General features: G+C 47.3%; 1 protein-coding gene across 1 annotated transcript in view; it reads left to right on the top strand.

The window, feature by feature from the left end:
• kcna7 (potassium voltage-gated channel, shaker-related subfamily, member 7) overlaps positions 1-20566 on the top strand; it is a 24236-nt gene extending 3670 nt beyond the window's left edge. The window contains 4 exon segments of the mRNA XM_084329948.1: positions 1766-1796; positions 2047-2832; positions 17641-18410; positions 18412-20566. Coding sequence (XP_084186074.1) covers positions 1782-1796; positions 2047-2832; positions 17641-18410; positions 18412-18589 — 1749 coding nt within the window. The 5' untranslated portion in view covers positions 1766-1781 and the 3' untranslated portion in view covers positions 18590-20566.
• The last annotated feature ends 5630 nt before the right edge of the window (positions 20567-26196 follow it).

Raw genomic sequence — 26196 nt, forward strand, 5'->3', positions numbered from 1 at the left:
ATGTGCTTCCTGTAAACACCAACAGTGCTGTGGCTCATAGTGTACAGTACAGTGATAACCTATATAGGATGTTGACGGACATGGATCTGCTACTGCATGAGCTTATTGCATGATGTGCCTGCTGCATGTTGTGTCTGGATACTGCATGTATAGAGTGTGGATACTGTGTGTTGTGTCTGGATACTGCGTGTAGAGTCTGGATACTGTGTGTTGTGTCTGGATACTGCATGTAGAGTCTGGATACTGTGTGTTGTGTCTGGATACTGCATGTAGAGTCTGGATACTATGTGTAGAGTCTGGATACTATAGTCTGGATACTATATGTAGAGTCTGGATACTGTGTGTAGAGTCTGGATACTATGTGTAGAGTCTGGATACTATGTGTAGAGTCTGGATACTGCATGTAGAGTCTGGATACTATGTGTAGAGTCTGGATACTATGTGTAGAATCTGGATACTATGTGTAGAGTCTGGATACTGCATGTTGTATCTGGATACTGCATGTAGAGTCTGGATACTATGTGTAGAGTCTGGATACTGCATGTTGTGTCTGGATACTTACTGCATGTAGAGTCTGGATACTGCATGTAGAGTCTGGATACTATGTGTAGAGTCTGGATACTGTGTGTAGAGTCTGGATACTGCATGTTGTGTCTGGATACTGCATGTAGAGTCTGGATACTGCATGTAGAATCTGGATACTGCATGTAGAGTCTGGATACTATGTGTAGAGTCTGGATACTGTGTGTAGAGTCTGGATACTATGTGTAGAGTCTGGATACTGTGTGTAGAGTCTGGATACTGCATGTAGAATCTGGATACTATGTGTAGAGTCTGGATACTATGTGTAGAGTCTGGATACTATATGTAGAGTCTGGATACTATATGTAGAGTCTGGATACTATGTGTAGAGTCTGGATACTGCATGTAGAGTCTGGATACTGTGTGTAGAGTCTGGATACTGCATGTATAGTCTGGATACTGTGTGTAGAGTCTGGATACTGTGTGTTGTGTCTGGATACTGCATGTATAGTCTGGATACTGCATGTAGAGTCTGGATACTGCATGTAGAATCTGGATACTATATGTAGAGTCTGGATACTGTGTGTTGTGTCTGGATACTGCATGTAGAATCTGGATACTATATGTAGAGTCTGGATACTGTGTGTTGTGTCTGGATACTGTGTGTTGTGTCTGGATACTGTATGTAGAATCTGGATACTATGTGTAGAGTCTGGATACTGTGTGTTGTGTCTGGATACTGCGTCTTGGAGTGACACTAATAGTTGCAGAGGGATGTAGAATGGACTTGGTGTGGAATGGCCTTGGTGTGGAATGGACTTGGTGTGGAATGGACTTGGTGTGGCAAAAATACCTGAATTCACTGACAAGTTTCTGCACACGACTTGTGCAAGAACTTAAAGGGGCACTCCACCAAAAATACCAACGTTGGTTTATTTTTCAACTCTAAAACAGTTTTGCACACATTCATTTAGTTTGACAGTTATTGAGAATAAATGAGTTTGAATATTATGGCCACCAGTGTCAATGTCCTCAATGACATCACTGGTGACCCTATTCAAACTAATTTACTCTCAATAACTGTCAAACTGAATTAATGTGTGCAAAACTGATTAGAGTTTTTGGATGTGAATGAGATTATGTGCAAAATAAATTGCCATTGTTTTTTTTGTGACGTGCCCCTTTAAAACTGTCAAAACTAAGTAAATTACCAAAAATATATATATGTCTCTGTGATTTCCAGAAACTTGGCCTTCTGAATGAATTTTATTCAGGTGAGATTCTGATTTCGTAAAAAAAAAGAAGAAGAAATGAATTAGTCTGTGGTGGTTGTCATAAGAATGTAAGGATTATGGAAAATTATTACAATTATTATGATTATAAAGGAAACAATACATGTATTATTCCTTTGTTTCCATTTGTTTCAATTGTCTTAACGTATATTATCCTTATCCACTCATATTCACATTTGTTGTCATTCCATGTTGTTTATAACCTGTGCTCACCTAATCATTTTCTCTGCAGGGAGAAGGGACTGCGGTGCAGAAAAGGCCAGGATCGGTCAAAAGGAAGGACTACAGGATGGATAACCAGGACAAAGGAGGAGGAGGAGGAGGAGGAGGAGGAGGAGGAGGAGGAGAAGGCGAAGGGGAGCCGAAGGACAAAGTGCAGGCAAAGGAGGTGAGCGGCAGCGACAAGCAGACCAAAGACCAGAGCAACAAGGTGGAGAAGGGTGAGAAAGAGAGCAGCGAGAAGGACAGCGGGGAGAGAAAGAGGGACACCAGCCGCTGCCCGTGGAAGGGGAGCTGGGCGCTGACGGAACGTCTGGCCATCAACGTGTCGGGCATGCGATATGAAACCCAGCTCCGCACCCTCGCCCAGCACCCCGACTCCCTGCTGGGGGACCCCCAGCGGCGCCTGCGCTACTTCGACCCCCTGCGGAACGAGCTCTTCCTGGACAGGAGCCGCGTCTGCTTCGACGCCATCCTCTACTTCTACCAGTCTGGGGGGCGCCTGCGGAGGCCAGCCAACGTGCCCCTGGACGTGTTCCTGGAGGAGCTGCGCTTCTACGAGCTGGGCGAGGAGATTGTGGACCGCTTCAAGGAGGACGAGGGCTTCCCCAAGGAGGAGGAGAGGCCCCTGCCCACTAGCAGGATCCAGCGGGCGCTCTGGATGCTGTTTGAGTACCCGGAGTCCTCCAGCGGAGCCCGCATCATCGCCGTCATCAGTGTCTTGATCATCGTGTTGTCCATCCTGATCTTCTGCCTGGAGACCCTGCCCGAGTTCAGGCTCGCGAAGGAGCTCAGAGAGGTGAGAGGAGGCCGCGCACGTGTGTGTGTGTGTGCGTGTGTGGGGGTGTGTGTGTGTGTGTGGTGGCTACAGGATGGGGATAGGGGGAAAGGAAACAGGGAGCAACAGAGGAGTACTCAAAACACACAGCGAACAATGGCTCGATAGATAGATCGAAAGAGAGAGGAACATCAAGAATTCCTGAGCCTGAGGTTAACGCTTTCACTGCCACACTACCGAATGGTTAACCCTTTAGTGAAAGCACTGCGACAATACAGAAGGCTAACCCTTTTCCTGCCACACGACAAAGGGTTAAAGGTTAAGTCAGAGGAGAATATGCAAAGTAATGCCTGGATGAACAAACAAGCAAAGGAACGGGCGGCTAAGTGGTGCAGTGGGCAAGGCGCTCGCCACTAACGCAGGAGATGCTGGGTTCGAGCCCAGCTCTCGGCGTTGCTTCCGGCTTGGCTGGTCGTTCATACTAATACAATTGGCAGTATTAGGGGGTGGGAAAGCCGGTGGGTGGGGATCGGACGTTGTGGACAGCGACGCCTACAGGTCGGTTGGTGCGCCTGTACAGCAGAATCAGGAAGTATTGGGGGCAGCATGAGCCTCCCACGCGTTACTCCTCGCCACTGAGAGATCGTGCTGTGCAGGTGAAAAGATGCGACGGCTGCCTCCATCGTGTACCGGAGGGGACACGTGATGCAAGGCTTCGTCCACATTGCAGCCGACCAGTGGGAGGCATGGTCTAGCAACGTTCAAGACAGGGGAGGGAAGAATTGGATAATATGAAATTGGGATGGGAGAAAAATAGAAAAATGGGGAGAAAAAGTAGATAAAAAAAAACAAAAACAGGGGAGCTCCCGTAGCTCACCGCATATCTCGGCGCTATTTCTGCATCGGGGAAAACCGTGCTCGTCACGGATCTGGGGGACACGAGTTCGATTCCCGGACCCGCCGTCATTTCTCAGAATGTCTTCCCCTGCTCTACATCCCATTTCAACCTGTTTCTGTCGGTCATGCTTGACCAGAAAAAATAAAGTAAAAAATAAAGTAAAAAAAAAAAAAAAAAAAAAAACAAGCAAAGGTCAAAGGAACAAAGACGGGGCAAAATCAGCTGGCGGGGTGCGAAAAACAACAACAACAACAACGTTAACAACACAGCATGAAAGTGACGGGGGAGAATGCGGGGGACGACGACAGTCGGGACAGGTGTCACCTCGTCAAATATAAACACCACCCGACCACGTGCGCTAACATGGGTTAAACACAGCACTTCACCCTCCGGTGCACTCTCACACAGGGAGCGAGTAGTACGGAGGGGAGGACTACTACATACTGTAAAGGACTACAACTGCGCTGCCAGGACAGAACTGAGAGCCAAGTGAGAATGTACCCAGTGTCCTGAGTCCAGGCGTGGGGTTAGGGGTTAGAGTTACGTGGCCGAGCTCGACAGAGAGGGAGAAGGAGAGGCGGCTTATTACAGAGATTATTTTAGTCTTGTCGTTAAATCTGATACACTTAGATTGAGGAGCAGGAATGGGAGGGATGAGGAGCTAGCAGCTAAAGACTCAAACCTTGGTCAAAATGTAAACAAAAGGGTAGCCCCACCAGTACTTTACTACTGTTTAAATGTGAAATGTTTGTAAACATTGTATTTATACACACCTGTTTTTTGTTGTTGTGATGGGTTAAGAAATCTTCGCCTAAATTTCCATCTTTTCCCATAAAACTCTTCCAGAGAATAATATTGTACAGAAACCCCAAACTTAGAGGGTTAAAAATGACTGTAGAAGATAGATGTTGAGAGAGAAAAGAGGGAGAGGTTGAACAGGTGAAGAGGAGCAGAGCTAGCACTATTGACAAACTGCAGATTCTGAAGGTTAAGTCAAAAACTCGTCCTAACTAATTATTGCAAGTTCGCATTGTGTTTTCGAAAGGGATCTCCTATCTCCTTTCAAATCCTCCAGTTGACGAACGCTCTGTGCTGCCACCACTGGTCGCCAATAAGATCAGCACCTTGACCTGGCAGGTTAGCAGTCAGAGATGTGCTTTATTTGTGACCAGTGGTGGCAGCACCGAGCATTCGTTGACTGGAGGATTGGTGTTCGTCAAGCTTTCCCAGAAAACCACAAAAGAAGAAGGTGCCATTGGCGATTTGAAAGGAGACTTTCGAGAGAAAAGGGTAATTTTGTGTTTTCACCCCACTCGCCTTTGTCGAGACTCTTTTTTTTTTTTATCCAATTTTTCTCCCATTTTTCTATTTTTCTCCCATCCCAATTTTCATATCGTCCAATTCAACCCTCCCCTGTCTTTTGAATGTTGTTTCTTGCCTCCCACAAGCCGGCTGCAATGTGGACTAAGTCATACATAGCACGAGTCCCCTCCGATACTCGAGGTAACAGCCGTCGCATCTTTTCACCTGCGCGGCTCGATCTTTCAGCGTCGGGGGTCTGGGCTTTGGAGGGGCCCCGCCCCCGTCGCTTCTTGATTCTACTGCGCAGGCGCATCAACCGACCTGTAGGAGTCGCTGTCCACAATGCCCGATCCCCACCCTTCAGTTTCCCTCCCCGTAATACGGCCAATGTGTATTACTGTGGACGACCAGCTAAACTGAAAGCAATGTGGAGAGCGGGGCTCGAACAGGAGGCGTCCTGTTCGAGCCTAGTCTCCAGCATTCGTTGCGAGCGCCTTGCCCACTGTGCCACGTAGCCGCCCTACCTTTGTCGAGACTCTTTGAGCTTTCTGTTGATCCCTTCGAAAACACGATGAGAACTTGCAATAATTAGTTAGGACAAGTTAACATGCAAGGGCCCACATGTGGGTCCTTTTTAGGACGATTTGCCGGCACTAGTGGCTCGGGTGTGCATATTTTGTAATACAATATTGAATTGAAGGCTTATTTGTTGCCTGTCCATCGACAAAATCCGACTCTTGGGGCTCTAGTTCCATCAATCATTTGGCGATCTCGAAAATGATTGTGGAGGGTTGTAGCCAATGAGTGTGGCTTTCCAATTGTAGCAGGGTGGATTATCCCTGCTTTATGGGAGTGGTTGTACACGGCCACCTGGTAGCGAGAACGCAGCAGAGCTGAGTCCAGCTGGGTCCCCGACTGTAGGCCAGGAATGTTGAAGTGGAGGTCGGGCAGCAGGAGTGGATGGGGCCTAGGATTCACTGACCTAGGAATGGTACGCTGGTCCTTCTTGTCCTCCAGGGCGATCAGCAGTAGCTCCCCACACACCCACACTTCCCCAATACTTCCTGAGCCCTCCCACACCCGATGGCAGTAAGATGGATGATATATTTGCTCCCCAAAGCAGTACTCTTCCTTAATGACGAGTGGAGACCTTTTACAATGAACTATAGGCAGGGGGTGGGGAAAGGGTTAAACAATAATGAGCATTACCCGGAGAGAAAAGGGTTAGACAGAATGCACATTAAAGACACACACACACAGTGCTCCCATTTACGTCTCCTTTACTGAAGGCTTAGCATGTTACACATTATCGCATACCTATCAAAGCTACTTCCACACTGGGCACCTAGTGCTCTCACTCTATATTACAGACACAGTAAGAACCTCTTCCCTTTAAGGGTTATCTACTGCTCCGCTTCGCGGTAGGTGGAGAACAAGGTAAGAAGTAAAGGAGTTCAATGGGAATTTTATAAGGAACCACACATCATTATCACACTCAAAAGAAATTAACAGTGGGCCCACGTTAGCAAATAAAAGTCCTATCTAAAGCCGGCTTTTTCCCCAAAACAATAAATGGTCGGGGCACCCCTAGACACTGCTGCCAGCGTTAGTTCAAAGCACCGTTTATCTTCGCCCTTAGAGAGTTTGCGCCACACAGTGGAAATGTCTACCGATAAAGTTTCAACACTCGGAGCGCCGCTGTACTTATCCAAGATGGCGGGCCTGCTCTCACCACCAACCGTCCGGGTTGTAAGATGGCCGTCGGGAGATCCCGCGATAACCGGCAGCGGGGCGGGGTAGACGCTGGGCAGGTGACTGCTGGGGTAACGGCTTGGAGGGGCTGGAGGAGCGTGCAGTGTAGTGACGTCCGCTGCTGGGCTGAAGGGGTGGGCCGACACGCGGGCTAAACTGTGGTGCTAGCCTAAACAAAGCTAAGCTGTGGGTCGTGGTGAACCCCCTGTCATAACGCCTATACACAGCTAACGCAAGGTGGACAATATATACCACCTGGTCTTCGGCAGTCGCTCGCCTGCCGGTTCATTCACAATGTCTCTTCCGCATTAACCAAATGCTAAGCTACCGCATACTTCTAGGATAACCCGCTTTGTAACTGAGTTTATCTCTCGCGTGCTGAATCTCCGGAGCTCCCGTTCCGTGCGTCCTCCTCCCTCTGTGGAAAACGCTGAAGAGGAAGCCCCTCCCTCGGCACCGCGCTCTGAACCCATTCTTCTTCACCTGTGTCTCCCTGCCCAACGTGACCACCAGCGCCCCTGGCGGCACCTGTATCCTGTCCCACTATGAAGCGTCAATGTTAGGATAGGGAGAATCAAAGAGAGCAGCAAGTTAAGTGTCAATGTCAGGGTAGGGATGATCAAGAGCGGTCAGCCGGTCACAACGTCCTCGTGAACACAGGGAATGCAAAGGATTAGCGTTAGACACATTGAATAATAGTCATACATTTTCAGGTGTCTACACAATGATACACCATCTGGGGATGTATGAATCAGGGATCTAGGTGAAAAACTAACGGAGCAAAAACAGGACGAGAAAAACAGCCGAATGAATTGAAGTCTATGAGAAAACACAGTTTACCAAAATCACTCCTAATCACTCATTTCTGAATGGATCTTTATGAAATTTGGATATGTACTACATAAGGCTTTTTTAAGCCATAGCACCTTCTGGGGAAATACTACCTCTGGTCTACTAACTACTACAGAAAAACTTGAGTAACAAGTTTTTCTAAAACTCAAGTTTTGACCTATGTTACTCTATTTCATTAGCACTAAAAGTGAATTCTCTTTCTGGAATCAGAAACTTCAGAATATCATCTTTCAAAAGAGACCAGGCTCATGCATTGTGCTATAAGTATAAAGTATGTTGTTTTGGTTTGCAAAACCAGTATGCAGTCCTCAAAAACGAAAACTAAAATGGCCAATTTTGGGGGCGCAGGTTAAGAGGGAATCTGTGGCGGTTCATCAATAGAGCCAGAGCAGAACATGAAACAGAGATAAAGCAAGAGAGAGAGAGAGAGACACAGAGAGATGGAGGGAGAGAGAGGTCTCACTGAGCAGGTTGGGTAGAGGTGTGTGAGGCCACCATCCATCTGTCTCCCATTGACCACTCTGGGATCAGCGCCAGAACAACTGGGTGCGTTTCCATCATAGGAGAAACGAGAGAGAGAGAGAGAGAGAGAGAGAGAGAGAGAGAGAGAGAGAGAGAGAGAGAGAGAGAGAGAGAGAGAGAGAGAGAGAGAGAGAGAGAGAGAGAGAGAGAGAGAGAGAGAGAGAGAGAGAGAGAGAGAGAGAGAGAGAGAGAGAGAGAGAGAGAGAGAGGAGTGAGAAGGAAAGGGAAGAAGCAGACCTTGTCTTAGGTTACTCCTTGGAGATCTAAGGAGTTATATATAGTGGGAAGGACAGCCCGTCGTCAACACATAAAACGAAACGTCTGTATAAATACACACCGTGACTCACTGAACACTGCAAGCGGCATGGAAAGAGACAGATCGCCTATTCGTTGACGGGCGCAAAAAATTGAATTAGCCCCACATGCTTAGTACCCTGGCTTAGTAGCTCGGTGACAAGGTGGATTTGATTCTGGAGGTCCATGCGGAATCAGTAAGATGCTGCACCTATAACCTATAACCTATAACCCCCCCCCCCCCCCCCCATCTCAAAAACCATCAACTTTCATAGCTCCCATACATAGACGCACTCACATGATCTGACACCTAAGACACTACATAAACAAACTCAAACCCATAAACTCACTACTCACATGCGCACACACACACACACGCACACTACTCTCTCTCACATGCTCACGCACACACACAAACACACTACTCTCTCTAACACACACGCACACACACATGGGCGCGCTTACTACTCACACACACATTTAGAATCTTTATTAATCTTTACATAAAGACAATGTTTAAAGGACACAAATATTATCAGTGCACTTGTACATTGTGGGTTATTCTGATACAATCGTGCCCAAATTGACAATGGCAACCAAAGTTACACACACACATGGATGATGAACCTGACAATCAACACACAGCTCATGGGCGGCTAGGTGGTGTAGTGGGCAAGGCGCTCACCATCAACGCTGGAGACGCTGGGTTCGAATCCAGCTCTCGGCGTTGCTATCAGCTTGGCTGGTCGTTCATACTAATACAATTGGAAGTGTTAGGGGTGGGAAAGCTGATGGGTGGGTCCTGGGCGTTGTGGACAGCGACCCCTACAGTTCAGTCGGGGCGCCTGCACAGCGAGGGTAGGATCTGTAGGGAGGTAGTGTGACCTTCCACACGTTACACTCACCCGGTGAGAATCTGCGCTGCCAGGCTGGCTGCCGGCTGGCTGCACATGCGTCGGAGGAAAGCATGTGACAGTCTCCGGCCTCCCGGACCAACAGTAGGGGGGAGTGCGCAACAACCAGGAAGGGGGTTGGGAATTGGCATAACGACTAAACAGTGGGATGGGAGAAAAATCGGAAAAAGGGGGGGGGGGGGGGAGATAATAAAAAAATACACACAGCTCATGGATACAGATAGCAGCGTCTTCTCCAAATTGCCCGGCTGCCAATAATTGCAATATATTAGCAATATCTTGCTAATTGTTTGGCTCTTCTCTTCGGAAGCCCGGCCATCTGAAGGCCTCTAACACCCAACTTATGGACATGACCCAGGCTTCCAAATATGAAGACTAAAAGTTTACAGTTGTAGCCGAGTTGTGATATGGTATGGTCTAACAGTTGATATTTTAACATTTTGGTTGTAAAGGCTTCCTCTAGACCAGGGGTCAGGAACCTTTTTGACTGGGAGAGCCATAAAAGCCAAATATTTCTAAATATATTTCATTGAGAGCCATATAGTATTTTTAACGTATAATAAATTAAATATGTCTTACTTTTAATGCGACTTCTGGTGCTGCATGGTTTTGCTGATGGCCTTGTAATCTGGTTCATACGTGGTGAGGTTGAGCTTCATGCAGGCATTGAGGCTTCCATCAGTTAAACGTGAGCATAGGTTGGTCTTAATGTTCCTCATATGCGAGAATGACTGCCCACATGCATATGTAGAGCCAAACATGGTCAATACGGCAATACTCACGCTGCATTGTGTATTTGTGTGGTATGTCACAGGAAGCTTGTTCCAAGTTTTAAGAATCAGCTGGTCTTCAGGTTGAAGATTTTTTATTTCTGTCCACTTGTGTTCCCTCGCCAGCTCTGCTCGCTATATCTTCAGCTACAGATACTATTAGCTGTATCTTCAAAACAAATTTCTGTTTACTTTAAAATGACAGTGTTATTAAGAAATATCACAAGTATTAATTTTTTTTTTTTTTTTTTTTTACTCAAAAAATTCTGGGAGCCATATGCTGTCACCAGAAGAGCCATATATGGCTCGCGAGCCATAGGTTCCCGACCCCTGCTCTAGACTGTAGTCAAACGTGCAACCAACTTCTAGGATGAGAACCTCTCTGTTATTCTCATTAACAACAACAACATCGGGTTGTTTGCTGAAATATCAGAGAACAGTGAATTGTCCCTACACAGATTGAGCATATATGGCTTCACACTGGTGTGCTTATACAGCTTATATGTTGCAGGTGACCCGAGTGTGGAACTGACACTGTCTGCAATCAGATCCACGATCCTATCATGCCTACAAATGTAGAGCCCTTTGTATGCATGACAGCCATTGAGTATGTGAGACATGGTTTCTGTTGTCTGTTCGTGACCATGGTGTATGCAGTGTGGGCTATGACTGCCAGGGAACCAGATGGAAAGGTTGAGCATCGATGGTAAAACCTGTAGCCTAGCTTTTAAAGTGAAAATGATGATGCTCTCATCAATAGCAATTTTTTTTGAAACTGCGTGCGAGACAGTGGTCAGCGGCAGGGAGACAGGCAAGCTTCCCTTGCAGTTTAAGCTCAGTCCAGTGTTGATGTTGGCGTTGTTGTTGTGCCGACATGAGATGGCCACGGGCATTGGTAAGTGGCAGTTCATGCCACGTTCCACAGATGTCAATGGTGGCCTTCACGGAGATGGTAGGGTCAGAGATGATCTCCTCAGAAACATTAACAGCGTCTGAGTCCGGCCCCACCCACTCCAGGGCCACGTTGGACCAGCCGCATAGGTCATTCAGGTCTGGCCAGTCAGACCACACCCCGAATCCGGGGGCGCGGCTGTCCAGCTTTCCACTTGCTTTCTTCTTGTAACCCAAGAAGTTTGGATCCGACACACACGCCAGGGGGACCTTGCGTCTCTGCAGGTCTAAGAACAGAGAGGCTCTGGCCTGCTCTCTGACGTGCTGGTCGTCACTGTTCAGCATGTTGAGAAGATGACTGAGTCTCGTGGCAATGTACGTCCATTCAAAGTTGGGAACACCCAGGCCGCCCCTCCGCATGGTATGGAATATGATGTCCCGTGTTGAGTGAGTGTTCAGTCCAGTCCATTGTCTCACCATCTGTACGGTTTTATTGTTCATCTCACAAAGAAATTTGCGAGGAATATGTACATTTGAGAATAGGTGCTGAACTTTGACCAGGGCTATCTGTCTGACTGCTTCAAGTTTCATGATGAGTGGCAGGGGCGATGAATCAATTAAATCACACTATTCACACACACACACACACACACACACACACACACACACACACACACACACACACACACACACACACACACACACACACACACACACACACACACACACACACACACACACACACACACACACACACACACACTACTCTCTCTCACGCTCACACACACACACACACACACACACACACACACACACACACACACACACACACACACACACACACACACACACACACACACACACACACACACACACACACACACACACACACACACACACACACACACACACACACACACACACACACACACACACACACACACGCATACGCAACTGCAATGCCTACTTTGACAGTTTGATCTGAATTTCGTGAGCCAAGTGCGCCGGAGCACCTGTATGGTCCAATGCAACACAAAACGGAATTTAGAGGCAGCGGCGCGGCGCAAATGTATACAAAGTCAATTGAAAGAGGCGAACAGGCGCATCTTTGCTCTGGGCAGGGCAACAGCAAAGAAAATAAACAAAACAAGTTACTAGGGCTGTCCCCGACTAAGGATTTGGATGGTCAACTAGGATTGGTCAAAATTTGCCGTTAGTCGACTATTGGTTGACTTAAAAATAAATATATATATATATTTAAAAACTTATTTCTTTTCTATTTTATTTTTTATTTTTTTTGTATCATTCCATTTGGGCTGTGGGGGTGCTTAATGTCTGAAGGAGTCGACTGAAGGCTTCTTGTCCTCTGCAAAAGCATGCAATTGGTCCACTGATGGATACATCTTGATATTTGTCTAGTCTAGTGTGTTCATTAGATGGGTGAAATCCTCTTTCAGTGCCTCTGTGCCTGTTTTCGTAGGCAGTTAGCCTCTGGTATGCGTGCCATTAGCGTTAGCCACGCTTCTAGGCCTTTTTTCTTTTGGAAAAAATTATAAATATATTCGACTAAGAGGTTGGCCAGTCGACTACGGCTCCTTTCGACCGATTAGTCGACTAATCGATTAATAGGGGTCAGCCCTAAAAACAACACTAGCCATGTGAAATGAAGTGCAGTGGTGGAAAGTAACTGGGTATTTTTACTCAAGTACTGTACTCGGGTACAGGTTTTTGGTACTTATAATTTACTTTGGTATTTTCGGGGAGTTTTGGCATTTTGCTCCACTGCATTTCAAAGGAAATATTGTAGTTTTCACTCCACTACATTTGACTGAACCCATCAGTTACTTTGAAGAAACACATTCTGCATACAGAGCATGGCATATGTTGATGGAGATCATGTACCTTAAAATTGTAAGCCTGCCAACTTCACGAAAACGTAACCAGAGCCAACATAACTGAACCACATATCACTTTAACATAACATTTAGAGGCCACTGGCTTGAGGCTTGAATGTTTCCCGAGCACTGACACAAGAGTGTAATATAAAATATATACTTAAAATTTGTATCTATTTCATCTGGGTATTTCTACTTTTACTTAAGTAAAGGAAATGTGTACTTTTTCCACCACTGATGAAGTGTCCGATACAGTACCGCGTCCGCATGGTGTCTGAACTGTAACACAAGCCAGGGTCACATTGGCTAAATGTTTTTAAATATAGAGAAACATGTTGCAGTCTGCAGAGGAAAACAGAGATAGAAGGTGTGTTATTGTCCCCAAGGGGGAATTGACCTATCTCAAGCCCCACCCTCTTTTCTTGATCATCCAATCAAAACTGTTGCTCTAGGAAAGCAACAGTTATGTTGTTAAGACAATAATTACATTGTTGGCACAGTACAGCACGGCAGTGAAAAGTTAACAACAAATAAGTGAAACAGAGAGTGAGTGAGAATGTGTAAGTTAATAACAAATAAGTGAGACAGAGAGCGAGTGAGAATGTGTAAGTTAATAACAAATAAGTGAGACAGAGAGCGAGTGAGAATGTGTGTGAGAAAGAGAGAAATACCGTAGAGCAGACATAGAGAGAGTGACAGAATGTGCAGCATGTGCTAAAGAGAGACAGAAAGAGAGGGGATAGAGAGAGGAGAGAAAGTGAGAGAGAGAGAAGGGGAGAGAGCACAAATGAGCGCACGAGAGAGATACGCAGAAAAGCGAGACAGCGACAGAGAGACTGTTAACACAGTATCAAAGATCCAAGCTGTAATCAGCTCATGACGACAGATGCATTCTACATATGTGCTAAGGACAAAGTCTACCACTTTTAAAATGATCCCGTCTTCTCACTTCTGCATTCTCCTCCCTCCATTTAAGTAACGTGATTCACATTCATATTATTGGTGTACTGGAAGAAAAATACAAGGATTATAAAGACAATATCCCTCCCTCCCCTCCTGTTTACTCTACTTGTATTCACTTACCCTCTAACCTTTTATAAATCCCTATTTATTTATGTATTTATTTATGTGTGTGTATTTATTTATGTGTGTGTATTTATTTATGTATTTGTGTATTATCTATTTATTTATTTATGTATTTATTTATATACATATTCATTTATTTATTTAAGTACATATTTGTTAACAGATATATTTATTTATTTATGTGCATGTAGGTCTTTATTATTCTCTCTACGGTACAGTACCGGTAGAGTTCCTTTTATTTTTTTTATTTTTTTTAAGTGAGTGATTGTTTGGTTGTCTGTTTTAAGAGACTCAAAGTGGTTTCAGTTTGACAGAATATTCTGTGATGATTTACATTAGCGGTCAAGTCAGAATGTATTCATTACTCATCTATGAACACTGTTATGCTTGTGAAATCTCCACCAGGTGACAGCATAGACAAATGAAAGCAGATCTCCCTGCATGAAGCAGGGCTGGAGTAAACAGGAAGTGACATGCGTGATTTTATTTAAAAAAGAAAATGTCTGTAAGTCTGAGCTATTAGGTGACACTCAGGATCCAAGCACGAAGCACAGCTGGGGTAAACATTGTTGGTTTCTTGCTTCGTATCACAGCCGGGCAAATGAACATAGACTGAAACAAACGTTTGATCTCTAATTGCTAATGCTAATGTATAAACAGGAAACAGGAAGTGAGTGACAGATGAATGAATGAATGAATGAAAACTTTATTTAACCGATTACAGAATGGGTACAATACAGTACGGCTCAATACACAATCTTTTTTTTTTTTTGTATCTACTTTTTCTCCCATTTTCTATTTTTCTCCCATCATAATTTCGTATCGTCCAATTATACCCTCCCCTGTCTCGAACGCTGTTAGGCCATGCCTCCCACAAGCCGGCTGCAATGTGGACGAAGCCTTACATCACGTGTCCCCTCCGGTACTCGAGGAAGCAGCCGTCGCATCTTTTCACCTGCACACCCCCATCGCTTCCTGATTCTGCTGCGCAGGCGCACCAACCGACCTGTAGGAGTCGCTGTCCACAACGTCCGATCCCCGCCCATCAGCTTCCCACCCCCTAATACTGCCAATTGTATTAGTATGAACGACCAGCCAAGCTGATAGCAATGCGGAGAGCTGGGCTCAAACCCAGCGTCTCCTGCATTGGTGGTGAGCGCCTTGCCCACTGCACCACCTAGCCGCCCAATACACACAATTGTTAAGGGGATGCAGACCAGAGAAAGACGTTTGTCTTGTTTACATCAGGGTCCCCCATTTTCATGGGGGAGGATGTAATTGGAGAATGGTCCGTCTGTTTGTCGGTCAGTGTTTGGGTCATAGATATATCAACAACAATAGCTTCACTGTGACATGTAGGTGCCAGAGAGATGATTACCAGCCATCTTGCATTAAAAAGGTGTAACTTCATACTGATTATGTCTTTCACTGGACAATGATGGAAATTCATTTAAATCAAATCCTTGTCGTAGACTGTTTGGAAAAATATTCCAGAATTCAGATGAAACGTTCAGCAACGTTTCATCAAATTGGTCCTGTAGTTTGCGAGATTAGCTGCAGACAGAATCATGCATACTGTAGACTCATAGATGCAACAGATTACATGATCAGCTTTCGGCTTGATGGAGAAAATTGCCTAATTATGTCCATGGTAGGCAGAGCCTCTGTGGACATTATGTATTCGGTAGAGTCTGTGTGTGGGTGAGTGGTGGGTATGTGATTCCGTGCAATATCTTGCAAACTATAGGGCTGATCAGTCTGTGCTTTGACGCAGACAGTTACAGAGGCACAAGGATGACCGTGTGGGAATATGTTTCACGTCAGGCAACGGGAAGTATTTTGGGGGAATTCATTTCCTACATTCTCCATTGACTTTCATGTAATCATTAGTGTAGTACACCTTTTTACAGCCAGAGGGCAACGACCAATGGCTTCAAATGCTGCCACCAAGACTGCTGCAGTTGAGGCAGTTGGGAGTTGCAGAGGGTCAGCACAGAGAGGGTGTAATACTAGACAGTTGGCCACTAAATATATAATTGGTAGTTATAGTGTGTCTAAACCCATTACAGTTATTCTTGTGTTATGAGTGTTATTTGAAATAATCACCTTGGTTTCCAACATAATAAGATTGGTATTGGTTTGAAAACTTTCAGTTTGAAAATGCCTATAATTTCCCAATTTTGTCAGCAACCGAGCAGCACCGTTGAAATCTGTGCTAATTGTACATCATAACCAGCTAGTGTTTCAGTCACTGAGTTGCGTTTTTTCTTAGATTTCATAAAGTGTTTTTTTTTTTATCCTTTATTTAACCAGGGTAATCACATTGCTATTTACACCTATATTCTCAAGTGGGCCCGGACCAAGTTGGTGGTATACAGAAAATTGCACATATAACATTAAAACAAACACAAATAAAAACAAGATAGTGAGAGCACACAAATACAAAAAAGAAAAGTCTTCACAATTCAATGAGAACATGGACTCCATGGGAATAAGGTGTCCAATTTTCACCTTTAAAGGGACATGCATTGCTATTCCTTGCACTATTTGGGCAACTTTAACACAATTCCTGTGAGTCTATGGAACACATCTGTAAGTTTTTTTTTCAAAGAAATTCATTGTTTATATTTTTGATCAAGTACTCGTACTCAAAAGCAGCATCATTTTTCAGCCTCAGGATTTCAGGCTATTTTTGGATGGGCTCACTGGCAGACAGAGAGAGATAGATAGAGAGAGATAGAGAGAGAGAGAGAGAGAGAGAGAGAGAGAGAGAGAGAGAGAGAGAGAGAGAGAGAGAGAGAGAGAGAGAGAGAGAGAGAGAGAGAGAGAGAGAGAGAGAGAGAGAGAGAGAGAGAGAGAGAGGGACACAGAGCATAAAGTTATCTCTCCACTGCTTCCCCCGTGCGGTCCAGGTTGTGTGTAAATGTGTGTGTGCCACTGCTTGCTTCCCCGTGCGCGGTTTGTTTCCCCGACAGAAGCTCCTGTCTCTCTCTCCCTCTCTCTCTCCCTCTCTCTCTCTCCCTCTCTCACTCACTGTTCTCTGCCTCGCTCTGTTTGAGGAAGTGAAGATATTTCCACTCGCTCTGCTGTCGCTGTCAACCATATATATATAGAGGGGGCGTTAGTTATGCAAATCAGTACCCTATTCACGTCAGCAATACCGTCAAATCAGAACGGCTTAGTTGAGTGAGGGAAGATCTCGTGAACTCAAGACTAGACTGATGAGTCAATATGGTAATTAGAGACACAGACCCATTGATACTAACCCCTATTGCTATAAAACATTGCTAAATACTGGAAAAAACCATTTATAATGCATGTCCCCTTTAAAATGATTGATTCCAATGAGGGACTCTAGCTTCCAATCAAAAGTCCACAAGAGACGGCATAAAACATATGTGTACATGCCATATGTCCTTCATTCATCGGGGTGGACTATTTATGACCCACTATAGCATGCCTTGACATCGAGCACCCGTTCTAGTTACCACTGAAATACATAGGAAGGTGAGGTCATAGTATACCCACCTCCCTCAACAGCACATCTCTCAATTATGTTTTATTAGTGTGTGACACTAATACTATGTGCAAAATGTTTCATGTTCAAGTGCGACTTTAACACCCCCCCCCCTCTCTCTCTCTATGTGTTCCAGCAATTCATCCCCATGCCCCACCCCACCATCCCCAATGAAACCATCATGGTTCCCCCACCCGGCTTCCCTCCTCTCCAAGACCCCTTCTTCATAGTGGAGACGGTTTGCATCTGCTGGTTCGCCTTTGAGCTCGTCGTGCGCTTGCTCTGCGCCCCCAGCAAGGTGCACTTCTTCAAGGACGTGATGAACACCATCGACTTCTTCGCCATCGTTCCCTATTTTGTCACACTGGGCACGGAGTTGGTGAAGGACAGAAACGCCACCCCGTCCGCCACCCTGGCTCTGGTCCGGGTCATACGGCTGGTGAGGGTGTTCAGGATCTTCAAGCTGTCCCGTCACTCCAAGGGCCTGCAGATCCTGGGCCAGACGCTGAAGGCCAGCCTGCGGGAGCTCGCCCTCCTCATCTTCTTCCTGTTCATCGGCGTCATCCTCTTCTCCAGCGCCGTCTACTTCGCCGAGGTGGACAAGCCCGACACGGCCTTCACCAGCATCCCAGAGGCCTTCTGGTGGGCGGTGGTCTCCATGACGACGGTGGGCTACGGGGACATGTACCCGGAGACGGTCGGGGGCAAGCTGGTGGGCTCCATGTGCGCCATCGCCGGCGTCCTCACCATCTCGCTGCCCGTCCCCGTCATCGTGTCCAACTTCAGCTACTTTTACCACCGCGAGACGGAGTGCGAGAGCGGCGGCTCCACGTACCACCATGTCCCCACGTCTCTCTGGGAGGAGGAGGAGGAGGAGGAGGGGGGGGGGGGAGGGGGACGGGCCGGACGAGGAGGGGCCTGATGGTATGGGAGATTATGCTCCACTGAAGGAGGGTAACCCCAGGGGTATCTTACCCCCCCCAGATGGGACTCTCCTGGCGGGGATGCATGCAGGGCAGGGCACCGGGGATATAAGGGGGTTCAGCATCGACCACAAAGATCCCAGGGTGGTCACTGAGGTGTGAAACGGGACAGGATGGACAGAGATCAACACTCACTGGAACACTGCCTCAGTGAGAGAGAGAGAGAAAAGATTTAAATATAGGAAGTTAGAAGATGAACGTGGGTGGCGGAATAGAGTAGGAGTCACATGAAGAGAGTAGAGTCCCACACACTGGCTTTATTGAGTACCTCAGGTATGTCTGATTGAAGGTCTGGTGACTGAAATATAGTGCTCCATAAAGCTGATTGTGATAACTACCTACGCCACTCCGACGCACCTGTCCATGAAACAGGCACGAGACATTAACACAAGGACAGACATCAGAACTGACTGAAGAGCCACGGCAACGTCCAAGGAATGCAAAGAATTACAATTCAGCAAAAACTTTGTTTTTATTTGTTGATTCTATATTTTGACGACACAGATGGTCATCTTACATATTTATCAGGTTGTGTTAGTTATCACTACTGTTATTTAAAATAGTGATCGCATAGGCTACGGGTATTGCTCTCTTCTAAGGAGTGGTGCCACGGTATTATAGTCACTGTGCTGTATTATAGAGTCTGTGCCACGCCCCGAGTGAGAGCTATGGCACAAATGCTGCGGTGTAATCTTGTGCTGACACGAGGCACAAAGAGAGCGGTCAGAGGAGCTGTGGCGCGGACAGAGTTCATGCTCAGGAGCTGATCCCAGGCCAGTTCAGGCGGTATATAATGTAATGGATATGGCTGGGACAGGCTGTGGAGAAAGCTGAAGGAAAGACCCCGTCCTGAGCCACTGGGGTCTGAGAGGTAGAGGTGTAGCCACCGACCAGGGTTGAGGGATAATACACCACAGCAACAACAGCAACAACAACAACAACAACAACAAGTAATACACATGTACTTTTCACTGTAGCTACTGAAGAAATGTAAGGCATTAGTGTTCCAATTTCAGTAATCACATTATTGTTACTGATCTAACAAATAGATGTTACCTACGTACGTTATCGTTCCCTCTGTATTCTCAAGGATTCAAATAAATAGTCATAATTCCCTCTAGAAAGTACTCTAGTTTACGAAACTACAAGCCACTTCACAAGAAGTTCAACTAAATCTGAACTACTCTAAAAAATTATGTTGTTTGTCAAACTAACACCACTTTGAAAAAAGTAAAAACATCACAATCTGAGTCTATTGGAATGTCATATTGGTGCAATGGAGCAACAACTGAACGGAGTTGGACCGGAACGCGCACAGAAGTTCAGTAGGAGTCATTATTGCAACGGCCACCCTCGAACAACACTGCCAATTGTGTTCTTAGGGACGACTGACCAAGCCAGGGGTACCCGGGTCTCTTTGAATTGAACCCGGCTCTCTGCTGTGGTAGGCAGGTGAATAGGTTTGTCATGAACTATCTTAACTGCATGACCAAAAGTAGTTAACTACTTTAAATGTAGTTAAACAACCACCCTGCTACAGAGAAATGTAGTTAAACTAGTCATTGAACTATGCATATAGTTAACTTCTTAATGCTGTGTAATGAGCCTGTCAAAAGAAAAAAAACGTGTCTACTCCTGGTTTTCGTCCCCTGTGCCTGGTTCCCGTTTACTGTCACGTTGCTGAAGTTTATAGGTCAGCTGGGTGGTGAGTGAAGAGGAGAGGACAGATAGATCAACCGTAAAGCGTTTCTGCTGACGCCCCAAGTGTCACGCTCTCTTCCTCGAAGAGCGTCAGGCAAAGCCTAACTATGCAACATACCCCCCCCCCCCCCCACACACACACACAACACTGGCCACTACTACCACTACTACCCCATACTACCCCTACTACCACTACGACCGCCACCACCACCAATGTCACACACAACAACATAGTCCAGTCCATATAGTACTAAGAAACGTAGTATTGGGCTGTGTTTAGTGTTGCTGTATACATGTGTTATTATAAAAGGCAATAGTGTGTGAGCTGCTCTAGGCTATTGCACAAGTTGAATGAGGGAGCGGGTATTTTGTGTGCGTGCGTGTATATATACTCACATGAGTATATGTAGTGTGTACTGTGTATGCTATATGATTGACATTAAAACCATGTTTATGTATCTTATTGTATTTAATAAAAAAAAATGTATTTTATCAGTTATGTCGGTGATTCCTGAATTCCTTCTTCTGAGACATATAGTCATCATAGTAGGTTCTCGAATCTAAAAAAAAAACATTTGATCTGGATCTTGACTGTACACCCATTTATCTAATTTGATCTCATCTCTATTTATAAAATGTAATAGTCAGAAATTGTACATTTTGTGAGTTTCACTAAATGCTTCAAATCACAGATTCTACAGTTAATTGTTCAGTCCATTGCGTTCCGTGCAACGACGTGTCTTACCTCTAGAGGTCACTGCTATACAAACCCCGCCACTAAACAAACCATGACATCACTCTGACCACTGCTATTCCGTTTCCACAGAACGGCCTATACTCATTTCAGCAATGGTTGTTCTATTTTTATTTCTTTAAAAAAGCACATCATTGTATTAAATAATATATCTACTGTATAGCAACTATTAGCAAGTGTTCCTTTTTTCAATTAAATATGCTGTAACTGGTATTTATATGTTTAAATAAGTGTTAAATAACTCCACATTCTGACAGCCATCATTCATATATCAGCGTTTGGTCAGTAACATGGGTATCCCTGTCCCTCCGCTCTGCAGTAAACCCAAAATAAATTTTATGGTATCCCTTCCCACCTTATCCAATCAGGAGAGAGAACCCTAGATATTTGTACTTATTTCATAAAATCTTGCCAAGCCAAATTTGCTTACTGCAGATTATTTAACTTGTTTCAAGGACATATTTGCTTAAAGCTAAATTGTATTTCATATTTTTGTCGGACCATGCAGTGTGGAGTTCTCTCTCCTGATTGGATAAAGTGGGAATGAGATACCAGACAATTTATTTTGTGTTTACTGCAGAGTGGAGGGACTGGGAGATAAGACCCATGTTACTGACCAGCCACTCTGTATCAGTGATGGCTGCCGGAATGTAGAGCCATAATTTTAACATGTAGACCACTTGCAGGTGTTGCAGGACCAGTGTCTCGAACGTCTTCATGACGTGTGACGTCAGAGCGACTGGCCTGTAGTCGTTGAGGGTGCTGGGTCGTCCCTTCTTGGGCACCGGGACAATGCAGGCGGTCTTCCAGAGCTGGGGCACCCTCTCCCAGGGAGAGGTTGAAGGGATGTTGGAGCGATGCTGCCAGCTGCTCCGCACATGCTTTGAGCACCCTGGGATTGGTGTTGTCCGGTGACGGTCCTCTGGCCTTATTCACACTAATCTTAGAGAGCTGCCTCCTGACCTGGTTGTTAGTGATGGTCAGGGTTGGGACTGAAAGGGTTAACCTTCTGTATCGTTGCCGGGGAAAGGGTTAACCCTTTGGTAGTGTGGTAGTGAAAGGGTTAAAATGAACGAAGACCCCCAGCCAGAGCTGATGATGCTACTGTACCTCATCGCCTCCCTCCCATTGGTAATCCCCCCCCCCCTGTCCTTGGATGATGTGCTGTCCCTCAGTGCCATGCGTCGGAGCGACAGCTCTGGTCTCTCGTGCCGAGTGTCGATTGGTGGGATTAGTGCTTCAGTTCACTGACACCATCAGCTGCAACGTTGGACAGTCATTATCTCCACCATGCGGGAGCCCGGGGAGATCATGTAATCGGTTGCGTGTGTCTGTCTGTCTGTCTGTGTGTGTCTATGTGTGTGTGTGTGTGTGTCTGTCTGTCTGTCTGTCTGTGTGACTATCCGGAGCTAATCCTGCCAACTACATGGCCGTGGTGGATGAACCTTTGCACGAAACGTGTCTCGCTCCATATAGAGAGCTGACAGCAGGCCGGAGAGTGTTTTATTTGAATCAATTTCCATCGTTTTGTCCATTCAAAACTCTCTGGCCCGTTTACAACATGGAAATTCCAGTGAACACGTTGTCGTTGATATATGCATTAAAACATCTATGAATCATAGGGATGCTCGATATTGGCTTTTTTACCGATACCGATATACCGATATTGTCCAACTCTTAATTTTCCGATACCGATATCAACCGATATCAACCAATACCGATATATGCAGGGTTCCCCCCCCCAAAAAACGGAATAATTTCAGGTAATTAACATTACATATCTCTTGTTGTGGAATTAACACAACATTATGCATACTTTTGACAATAAATAAAATCAGAATTTGTTCTTACTTGCTTGCCTGGTTAAATAAAGGTTATAGAAATGTAAAAAAAAATAAAATAAAAATGGTTTTTATTTTTTTGAAAACCGATACCGATATTTTCCGATATCACATTTGAATGCCAATATCGGCCGATAATATCGGACATTCCCATCTGTCTTTGTTGGTAGGCCCTTGGCCACGGCTTCGCCCGCCGAGGCCTCTGAGGAGCCGCCCGCGGCGCCCCCCTCCTCGCCCCCGTCTCCGCCGTCCTCTCCACCCTCGTTTGAGGGGACTGACTTTAACTCTCCTGACGTCCTCTCGACGTTCCCATCGCCACCCCCTAGGCCCCGTTTGACACCTGCCGGTGAGCGTCTGCGCCGGTATTGAAAGTTGCGCCGGTAGCGACGCCGACGAGGCCCCTGCTCCGGGCTGTCCTCGCCTCCTTGACCTCCTGGTCGGAAACCTTGGTGGTAGCTCTGCTTCCAGAGGTCCCGGTCTCCACCGTCAAGCTCTCTCCTCTCAGGCCCTCTCCTGTTGGGCTCTCTCTGTTCAGGCCCCCTCTTGTCAGGCTCTCTCCTGTCGGGCTCTCTCCTGTTGGGCTCTCTCCCCTCAGGCCCTCTCCTTTCGGGCTCTCTCCGTTCAGGCCCCCTCCTGTCCGGCTCTCTCCGGTCAGGCTCTCTCCTGTCGGGCTCTCTCCTGTTGGGCTCTCTCCCGTTGGGCTCTCTCTGTTCAGGCCCCCTCTGGCCGGCCCTTCTCTTTTCAGACCCCCTCCGGTCGGGCTCTCTCTCCTGCTCTCCCTGGTCAGGCTCTTTCTCCTCAGGCCCCCTCCTTTCGTGCTCTCTCCGTTCAGGCCCCCTCCTGTCCGGCTCTCTCTGAGCAGGCTCTCTCCTGTCGGGCTCTCTCCTGTTGGGCTCTCTCCTGTTGGGCTCTCTCTGTTCAGGCCCCCTCTGGTCGGCCCTTCTCTTTTCAGACCCCCTCCTGTCGGGCTCTCTCTCCTGCTCTCCCTGGTCAGGCTCTTTCCTCTCAGGCTCTCTCCTGTCAGGCCCTCTCCATTCGGGCTCTCTCTGTTCAGGCCCCCTCCTGTCGGGCGCTCTCCTGTTGGGCTCTCTCCCCTCAGGCCCTCTTCTTTCGGGCTCCCTCCGTTCAGGCCCCCTCTGATCGGCCTCTCTCCTTTCGGACACCCTCCTGTCCGGCTCTCTCTGGTCAGGCTCTTTCTCCTCAGGCCCTCTCCTTTCGGGCCCTCTCTGTTCGGGCCCCCTCTGATCAGGCTCTCTCCGTTCAGGCCCCCTCCTGTCGGGCTCTCTCCTGTTGGACTCTCTCCCGTTGGGCTCTCTCTGTTCAGGCCCCCTCTGGTCGGCCCTTCTCTTTTCAGGCTCTCTCCTGTCAGGCCCTCTCCGTTTGGTCTCTCCCTGTTCAGGCCCCCTCCTGTCAGGCTGTCTCCTGTCGGGCTCTCTCCTGTTGGGCTCTCTCCCCTCAGGCCCTCTTCTTTCAGGCTCCCTCCGTTCAGGCCCCCTCTGATTGGCCTCTCTCCTTTCGGACCCCCTCCTGTCCGGCTCTCTCTGGTCAGGCTCTCTCTGGTCAGGCTCTCTCCTGTCGGGCTCTCTCCTGTTGGGCTCTCTCCTGTTGTGCTCTCTCTGAGCAGGCTCTCTCCTGTCGGGCTCTCTCCTGTTGGGCTCTCTCCTGTTGTGCTCTCTCTGTTCAGGCCCCCTCCTGTCAGGCTCTCTCCTGTCGGGCTCTCTCCTGTTGGGCTCTCTCCCCTTAGGCCCTCTCCTTTCGGGCTCTCTCCGTTCAGGCCCCCTCTGGTCGGCCTTTCTCCTTTCGGACCCCCTCTTGTCCAGCCCTCTCTGGTCAGGCTCTCTCCTGTCGGGCTCTTTCTTCTCCCGTTGCCGATCGAACGGGGTCTTAGGGGGCTGGATCCCTCGGACCATTGCCCGCCCCACTGGTTCCAGCTGGGGCCCTTCCGCCTGGATTCGCCGTATCTCCACCCGGTCGTACCCGCGGTTCCTCATCTGGATCACCATTCGTCCGGGGCCGACTGGCGAGTACGGGATGGGGCCCGTGACGGTGAGGAAGCCCCTCTCGGTGTCCTCCACCTCCGGTCCTGACTTCCTCGACGTGCATAACGGGTCGTCGGCCTCCCGGCTGACCCGGCTGGGTTGGTGGTGGACTACCACAACGGGGCTAAGGGCGACATCCTCGGAGCCGGGGCGATAATTGTGGGCGGGGCGCATTCCCCTTCATTACGTGGAAGAGACCGTCCACCCCGCCGAGCACATCCATCCCCAGAAATCCCTGGACCGCGTCTCTCGCGCGTCCTCGGATGGGGTCGTCCTTCACGAGGAGGATACACGTTTTGGTGAACGTCATCTCTAACCTGTTGGCAGTTTCTGAGCCGTCTCTTTGCTCCCGCAGAGCCACCTGAACACACCGCTTCTCCTGGAGTGCCCTCTCGGTCAACCCCTTCACGGCCTCTTCTTGTTCCAGTCTCGTCACTGTTTCTTCCAGTGTCTCCAGTCGTGCCATCTGCGTCTGGCACTTCTCCTGCAGCTCCTCCACCTTTGCCGCCATCTCCTGCGCGGCTCGGGTCCCTTCGTCGGACGTCATGGTCTCTCTACTGGTCTGTCAAGGAAGTGGAGTAGGATGTTGATCCTGTTCGTGACGCCAAATGTAGAAGGGTGGATTATCCCTGCTTGTGGGAGTAGTAGTACACAGACACTGGGTAGTAGGATACTATAGAATTGGACCTATATGTACCCCCGTCTTTGGCCCGGAACGTCGTTCTGGAGGGCTTGCAGCAGGAGTGGATGGGGCCCAGGATTTACTCTGGTCTCCCTCGCCTTCCAAGGCGGTCAGCAGTAGCTCCCCACACACTCTCACTTCCCCCAGTACCTCCGACAGCCCTCCCACACCCAGTGACTGTCAGTTCAATAGTATTATTGGGCTTCCCTTTAAGCAGTACCCTTCCTTGACCACCTGTATAGACCCTTCAAATGCTATTCTGTGAATGGGGTGTAAGGGTTAAATAATTATGCAGTCACAATGTTTACCCAGGGGTTAGATTAGCAAATGGAAGAAACAGACACACACAGTGCTCCCAATAAGGTCTACTTTGTATTGAAGCCTGGGCAGGTTATCAGTTACAGATAATACTTCAGATTTATTCATACATGGCACCGGGTGCTCTCACTGATAATGTAGGGGAAACTATTCCCACCATAGGCACCGCGTGCTCAATACATTAATAACACCCCGCTTGTACTAGGGGAGACCCAGGCATAAAGTAGAGAAACATTGGGAATTCAAATAACAAGAATAATAAAATACAAAAAGAAAACCAAGTAAATGTGGGCCCACGTTACCAAAATAAAACCTACACTAAAGCCGGCTTAAATTGTTTGGGGTACCCCTTACTGGTTGTTAGCGTTCACGTG

This window comes from Notolepis coatsorum (assembly GCF_963971535.1).
Source record: "Notolepis coatsorum genome assembly, chromosome: 14".
In the NCBI taxonomy this organism is placed as follows: Eukaryota; Metazoa; Chordata; class Actinopteri; order Aulopiformes; family Paralepididae; genus Notolepis; species Notolepis coatsorum.